This window comes from Phaethon aethereus, assembly GCF_964289735.1.
Source record: "Phaethon aethereus genome assembly, chromosome: 13".
Lineage (NCBI taxonomy): Eukaryota > Metazoa > Chordata > Aves > Phaethontiformes > Phaethontidae > Phaethon > Phaethon aethereus.
In genome coordinates this window covers 1,166,814-1,173,736 of record NC_138589.1, presented here as the reverse complement: position 1 = coordinate 1,173,736, position 6,923 = coordinate 1,166,814, and the positions used below count along the sequence as shown (strand labels likewise).

The 6,923-nt window shown below is 64.2% G+C and overlaps 1 protein-coding gene across 1 annotated transcript in view; it reads left to right on the top strand.

Annotated features, from left to right (window-relative positions):
* The window catches only part of RIPOR1 (RHO family interacting cell polarization regulator 1), a gene marked incomplete at its 5' end in the record, with an annotated part of 7,168 nt that extends 1,234 nt beyond the window's left edge, over positions 1 to 5,934 (top strand). Inside the window, 10 exons of the mRNA XM_082005620.1 lie at positions 9 to 653; positions 950 to 1,089; positions 1,459 to 1,633; positions 1,798 to 1,933; positions 2,055 to 2,216; positions 2,350 to 2,508; positions 2,867 to 3,063; positions 3,147 to 3,230; positions 3,524 to 3,614; positions 4,623 to 5,934. Coding sequence (XP_081861746.1) covers positions 9 to 653; positions 950 to 1,089; positions 1,459 to 1,633; positions 1,798 to 1,933; positions 2,055 to 2,216; positions 2,350 to 2,508; positions 2,867 to 3,063; positions 3,147 to 3,230; positions 3,524 to 3,614; positions 4,623 to 4,720 — 1,887 coding nt within the window. The 3' untranslated portion in view covers positions 4,721 to 5,934. The remainder of the gene's footprint in view (positions 1 to 8; positions 654 to 949; positions 1,090 to 1,458; positions 1,634 to 1,797; positions 1,934 to 2,054; positions 2,217 to 2,349; positions 2,509 to 2,866; positions 3,064 to 3,146; positions 3,231 to 3,523; positions 3,615 to 4,622) is intronic.
* Positions 5,935 to 6,923: the final 989 nt, after the last annotated feature.

Genomic DNA, 6,923 nt, shown 5'->3' with positions numbered 1-6,923 from the left:
CCATCGAGATCTCCTTCTCCCAGCAGCCGGAGGAGGCCGGTGCCGGGCTCGGTGCCGCCGGCATCAGCGTCCCCACGGGTGGGAGCCAGCCGGAGGAGCCGGGCAGCCGTAAGGATGCGGTGGCCAACGGGCACGTGCCCTACTCCCGGACTCTGAGCCACATCAGTGAGGCCAGCGTGGATGCCACGATGGAGGCCAAGACTGCAGAGAGCCCCTGGGAGCCCACGCCCAGCCCAGAGGACACGGGGACGGGCGAGCGGGATGAGGACCCTCTTCCCGCCACCTCGGTGGCAGCTGCCGGGGCAGGGCAGGACAGGGGTGCCGAGGCCAAGCCCCGCGCCGCCGTGGCGTGGGCCACCACCTGTGAGGCAGAGGCCGGCGGGGCCGAGCCGGCGCAGAGCCAGGCGCCAGCACGGGGCGGCTGTGTCCCCGGCATCCCCGGGGTGCTGGCACAAGCCTCCGTGGAGGAGAGGTCCGTCCCCACCCCGCCGCTGCCCGCCAGCCTCCCCGAGGTGCCGCGGGGCAAGGTGGTGGATTCAGGTCTGGAGGAGGCCATCAGCCTCCTGGGCTCGGCCCTGGATGACTATCGGGGGCAGTTCCCAGAGCTGCAGCCCCTCGAACGGGAGCTCAAGCGCCTGGAGGAGATGCTACTGGTGAGGGGCTCCCCGCAGCGCCCGGGGGCGAGGGGGACGATGGGGACGGGGCCGTCCCTGACGGCAGTGCCTGGGGACGATGGGGATGTGACCACTGGCAGTGCCTGTGGATGAGGATGGCAGGGTCATCCCTGACGGCAGTGCCTGGGGACAACGGTGATGGGGCCGTCCCTGATGGCAGTGCCTGGGGATGACTGGGACGGGGCCATCCCTGATGGCAGTGCCCAGGGATGCAGGAGGCAGGGCTGTCTTGGCTGGCGAGCCAGGATCTGACCCCGCTCTGCCTTCCTCTGCAGCAGAAGCAGGGCATCTTCCTCAGCCGGGCCTCCAGCATCAGCCTGACGGTGGAGCACGCGCTGGAGAGCTTCAGCTTCCTCAACACCTCCGACATGGAGGACTCAGAGGGCTCTGAGGAGGAGCCTCTCCAAGACGAGAGGTGCACAGCGGGGCTCACGGGATGGGGCGCAGGGCAGGACGTGACACTGGGGCAGTTGGGATGCCCGGCTCTGCCAGGGTGCCCAAGCACATTTACACCGGCCCATCCCAGCTCAGGGCAGGTCCAGGTTGAGAAGCATCAGGATCTGGCCCTTCTGGTGGCACAATGCTCCCCGCATCTCTCCATGGGGGCTGGGCTGGGAGGCAGCCCCCACGCCCTGTGCCCCTGGGACCTGCTCCTTCACCCAGCCCCGATGCCGTGATGCTGTAGCTCCTACAGAAACTGCCCAGGTTGCCCCTGTGGGTGGGGAAGGGCCGGGTGCAGGTTTCCTGTGCTGACCGGCTGCCTCGGTCTCTCCCTGGCTCGCAGGAGGGCTGGCAGAGCCCGGCGCGGCAGCAGGGCCCCCAGCGCCAGTGAAACGGGGGCAGACGACACCGGCATGTGCAGCGTCTCCGAGGCCAGCACCGACCCCCTGAGCACCGGCAACGAGTTCCTGGATAAGGCCCTGGTGCTTCACCTCAGCACCTGCAACCGCTTGCTCTTGGTGAGGAGAGGGGCCAGGGCACGGTGGCAGGAGACGTCCTGGGCTGGGAAGCCCTGGGGTGCGCTGTGGGTCCCACCTCGAGGGGTGCCTTGCCGCAGGACGGAGGCTGCGGTGCGGGCGCCGAGCTCTGTCCCTGAGGTCCCCGGTTGGGCCGTGCCTTGCAGAAGCTGGGCACCTTCGGTCCGCTGCGGTGCCGGGAGATGTACGCCCTGGACAGGCTGCTGCGGGAGGCACAGGTGCTGGAGATCGTGTGCCAGCTGACGGAGGAGCGAGCGGGAGCAGCCGGCTCCGCCGCTGAAGGTAAGGACGTGCGGCCGAGGGGACCACCCGAGACCCCCCCCGCCTCGCCGCATGGCGGGGTGGTGAGGAGCTGTGCCCGCTGCCGTGGCCCGGGGAGGCTTGACAGCGCCTGTCCCCGCAGTGGTGCAGTTCTCGACACGGAAGGAGGGCGTGCTGCCCCTTTGGGAGCACTGCGTGGAGGTACCCAACATCTACACCTGCCCCGTGGAGCGGTTCCTGCAGGTGCTTGGCGCCCAGTATGCGGCACCCATCAGCGAGCGGCACCCTGGTCTGGCCGATGCCGGTGAGCGGGTGCCCAGGGGTGTTGGGCGAGAGAGTTGCCAGCCCCACTTGGTGACCATGAGTAGGGTGCCAGGAGCCCCGCAGAGGGGTGCCCACGGCTGCTGCGCGCCCTGACCCCAGCCCTGTTCCCGCAGTGTGTGTGAAGCTGGTGGAGGACGTGCTGAATCGGCGGCTGCCCCGGCGGCCCGGCAGCGCCCAGGGCGAGCAGGTCACAATCTTCCAGTACTGGAGCCACTTTGAGTCACTCGGTGCCCTGGTGCTCGACGCCTACATGATGGAGCTGGCAGAGGAAGGTGGGTGCCTTCCCGCCATCCCTAGACCCTGGCATGGGGTGCCAGAGCATCGCCATAGGGGATCACCCTGCAGCACCGCCGTGACCGCCCTGGGGCATCACCCAGAGGCTCCGCCGTCCTGGGGGTGGGCAAGTAGGTCTGATCCTAGCGCAGCCCACTCCCACGCTGCCTTCCTGAGCACCCTGGGTCCCTGCTGTAGGTCCCCAGCATCTTGGCTTGGGCACCCCGGCAGCCCCATGCGTTGGCAGCCTGCGTGGGGCCATCTCTGCCCAGCACGGGTGCAGGGTGCCCGGGCATGGCTGCGCGGGCAGCGCTGCCAGGCTCCCCGCACCTCGGCTCAGCCGGCGGTTCCCCGCAGAGCTGCTGGCGCAGAACCTCAACTCAGATGACCAGGACGTGGTCTTGCGTGCCCTGAAACGCGTGCCCGAGGGCCGCCTGAAGAAGGAGGGCCTGAAGGCGCTGAGCCTGCTCCTCGTGGAGGGCAACAGCAAGGTGGTGAGCGCCGTGTCGGCCCAGCTTCGCAGCCTGGCAGAGAACCCCCGCTTCCGCCAACGGGTACGTGCTGGGCAAGCCGTGGACGAGGGGGGCTAGTGCCACAGCCTTTGGAGCACTGACCCGCCCCCCGCAATCTCCCCCAGGCCCTCGTGTGTTACCTGGAGCAGCTGGAGGACGAGGAGGTGCAGACGCGCGTGGCGGGGTGTGCGGCGCTGGGCTGCCTGAAGGTGAGAGGAATGCGGGGAGCCGGCAGCAGAGCTGCATCTTTCGGAGAAAGAGGAGTCGCGTGTGGCCAGCGACTCCGGACACACCTGCGCAGCCTCCCGCTCCCGGGAGAGAGGAGCTGGGGGTGCCCCAAATGTGCCGGAGAAGCAGGCAGGGAGATGGGGAGGGAAGGGACGGGACGAGGGACTTTCCTGCACCATAGGGCTGCAGCGCCCTGTGCTGCCTTCCCCTCCGGGCCGCGTCCCTGCTGCCAGCCCCGCCAGCCACATGCGGCCCCTCGTCCCTTCCCTTGCAGGCCAAGGAGAGCATCGAGCAGCTGGTTTACCTGTGCCAAACCGACAAGGAGCCCGTGCGGGAGGCGGCCAAGCAGAGCCTGATGCTGTGCGGTGAGTGTCCCGCTGCTCCCCTCTGCTCCCTCCCCACCCATGGCATCCCAAGCGGGAGATGGGGGGTCCCGGGTGGTCCCTGCCTACCCCGCGCGCTCGGGCTCATCGTGCCCCGAGCTCTGCTGGGCAAGAGCAAGGCAGCGGGCAGCAAGGGCCAGGCATCCCGTGGCCACGGAGCACTGAGCCTGGTTGTTATTTATTATTTGCTAGATGGCACTGAGAGAACCATCTGAGAGGGTTTCTAGGCCTCCAGATCGCGGCAGCTGCTGCACAGGTCGGGACACGTGAGCCGTCCTCGTCCCCCCGTCCCCGTTCCTGCCGCTTTGCTCACGAATGTCTCCGTCTTAGAGCCTGTCAGCCACGTCACGTTTTGGAGTCTGTGTGTCTTGGTTGTTCATAGAGCCCATCCCCGTGGCGCCCTGGCACACGTAGACGCCTTGTGTCCCATGTCCCAGCAGACTGTCCGTGTCACCACCTCTTGCTGGGGATGGCCGCCGCGGGCAGATTTGCGTGCGGGGGTGCCAGGCGAGGATCTCTGAGCCAGCTTCCGTAGCATGGATGTGCACATCCCCGTGTGTGCCCGGGGCTCCCGGGGCAGCCCTCGGGATCCCCCTGCCAGTGCATGCAGATGTGCGCAGCTGTTTGAGACGCTGGAGCTGGCCCAGTCCTGAGCGCTGGCCCCTTTGCCCCAAGCCGGCACTTCTGCAGCCCAAACGTGGGTGATCCCTGCCCTGCGCGGGCATGGGTGTGGCAGGCAGCCGAAGAACAGGGTTTGCAACACCTGAATCGGGAGCTCTTGGGGGCTTTTTGAGCCGGGTTCTGGCTGGGACCTGCCCGGGGGTGTGCTAAGGAGGACAAGAAAGGTCTCCACTCCGTGGCCGTAGCACGTAGCTCAGCTCTGCCGGGTGTTAGCCACGTTTCCCCAGAAAGGCCGGGGAAGGTGGCTGGGGATGGGCAGGGGACAGGGCTTCTGCGCTTCGGCTCACTGACCGCGGTGTGCGCTTGCAGGGGAAGACGGTAAATCAGCTCACCGGCGGCTGGAGGAGACCCTGGACAGCCTCCCGAGGATCTTTGCCCCAGCCAGCATGGCCAGTACAGCTTTCTGAGACGCCACGCAAACCCACCCGCCATCCCTCGAGGGCAAAGGTGCCGCTGGGCCGCCCGGGCTTGCACGGACTAGGGCCGGCCGGCACCCGGCAAGCTCCCGCTCTCGGCAGCACACCGCAGTATTACCCCTCGCCGGCCGCTCGCCGTGGCCGCACACTGCCTTACGGAGCACCGCTTCCCCTGCCCCCGGCCGCCGGCCCCACGGGGTGCCGCGTACGCACCCCTGGGCAGGGTGGGGGGCGGCTCGCTGCACATCCCACCCTCTGATCGCTATTTAATATACGTGGGGAGCCCACCCTTCCTGCCCCACTCGTCGGCTACAGCTGCTGGGACCGGAGCGGCGGGGAGATGTACCGGATTTCTCTGCCTCCTCTTGCCTTCCTCTTGCTCGAGGGCCCGTGCCCTGTCCCGGAAGGACCTGCACTTTGGAAACCATGCCGTTTCTTTCCAGGAGTTGCCTGGGCCGTGGGGACTGCTGCCCTTTTTGCCACCTGGAGTCCCCAGGACTTAAATAAAATGAAATATGAGATATTAATATATTCTGCTGGCGTTTCTTCTTTCCAGCTCCACGTGCTCCTGTCCCTCCCTGACTGCAGCTGTAGGGAGTGTAGTGAGATGTGGCCCCAGCCCAGAGCCTTTCCTGGTCTGTTGGGAAGCGCCGTGGAGGGCAGGGGCAGGAGGAGTGACAGAGGGACGTACAGACGGATGGACAGAAGCTGCCACCTTTTTTTTTTTGTGTTTGGTTTTATTTTATTTTTTATTTACAGATTTTTGCAGAAAAACAAAAGCAAAAAATTCTTTTCTATAATGTCTCTATAAATCTATATATATAATGTAATTACAGAGAACGACTAATTTTGATTTTAAACCAGAAATAAAAACAAACCTTTAATGAGTGACAGTGTCGCTGTGCAGGTGTTTCTTTGGCCCCGCTGCCCAGGTGCAGGGTAAGCCGGGGGGGATTCAGCATAGCAGGTGGGGAGTCTCATGGGGAGTAATTGTGATTTCTGGCATCGCCCAGGTGCAGCCCTGCCCCACATCTCCAGCCAGAGCCAGCACGTGGGGCTGCCGGGTGCCTTTTGCGGTTTAAATGCCATTTCCAGCGTTGTCTTTATGAACGTTCTGGACCGAGGGACAAAGCTGGGCTCAGCTGGGTTTTTCTCAGGTGCTTGGAAAGGATCAACACTCCTCCTGTGGTGGCTTTTGGTTTCACCGAAAGGAGAGCAGGTTTCTCCCCCTCAGCAGCGGAAGGGGTTTCCACCTTCCCTGAGCTTTGCAAGAATTGCTGAGATGTTGCCCAATTTTGGCTGCTGGGCACGGGAAGCATCACCCAAGGTGGCATGAGGTTGCCACACTGAGGCTACAGCCCTGGTTTCTACTGTCTTCTGTACCTGTGGTGGGAACACCCCACAGGGCCCGACCCCAAGCAGGGGTCCAGAGATCCGGGGACGGAGCCCAACCAGCTCAACTGGTTGTTCAAACCTGTTCCCATAGAGATTTGGCACCTCTTGGGTGCGGGTTTCATCACCGAGCCACAACGGATCAAAGACACAGAATAGTTGAAGAGGGAAGGGACATTTGGGAATGCTCATCCATTCGCCGCCGCTCAGAGCAGGCTCAGCCAGAGCTTGGCACCACATCTGGTTGGGTTTTGAGTATCTCCGAGTATGGAGATGCCAGAACTTCTCTGGCCCGCCTGTGCCAGTGCTCGACCATCCTCACAGAAAAAGCTTTTCTGAAGTTTAACTCAAATCCGTGTACTTCTGTTGCAGCTTGGTGCTTGGTCTTTCACTGGGCACTCCTCAGAGCATCTGCCTCTTGTCTTCTTTACCCCCCACCAGGTATTAATAGACTGGATCAGAACTGCCCCTCAGCCTTCATTTTTCCAAGCTAAACAGTCCCAGCTCTCCCAGCCTCTTCTTCTACGACAGCTGCTCCAATCCCTTAATCATCTTAGTGGCCCTTACGGTCCTGGGAGGGGAGTAGGTCAGCACAGCGAAGATGCCCCAAAAGGCAGCAGAGGCAGGGAGCCCCACGGCACTGCCCCACAGCGCTGCCAGCCACCCGTGCCGGAGCAGGCAGCCATTGCACGGGCACTGCCAGCATTGACAGAGCTGGGGATTCATGGTCCCCAGGCTGAGCAGGATCTGTCCGTCAGCGCTTCTCGGGGTTTCTAAGCAAGTCCCAGCAGGCTACAGCCAT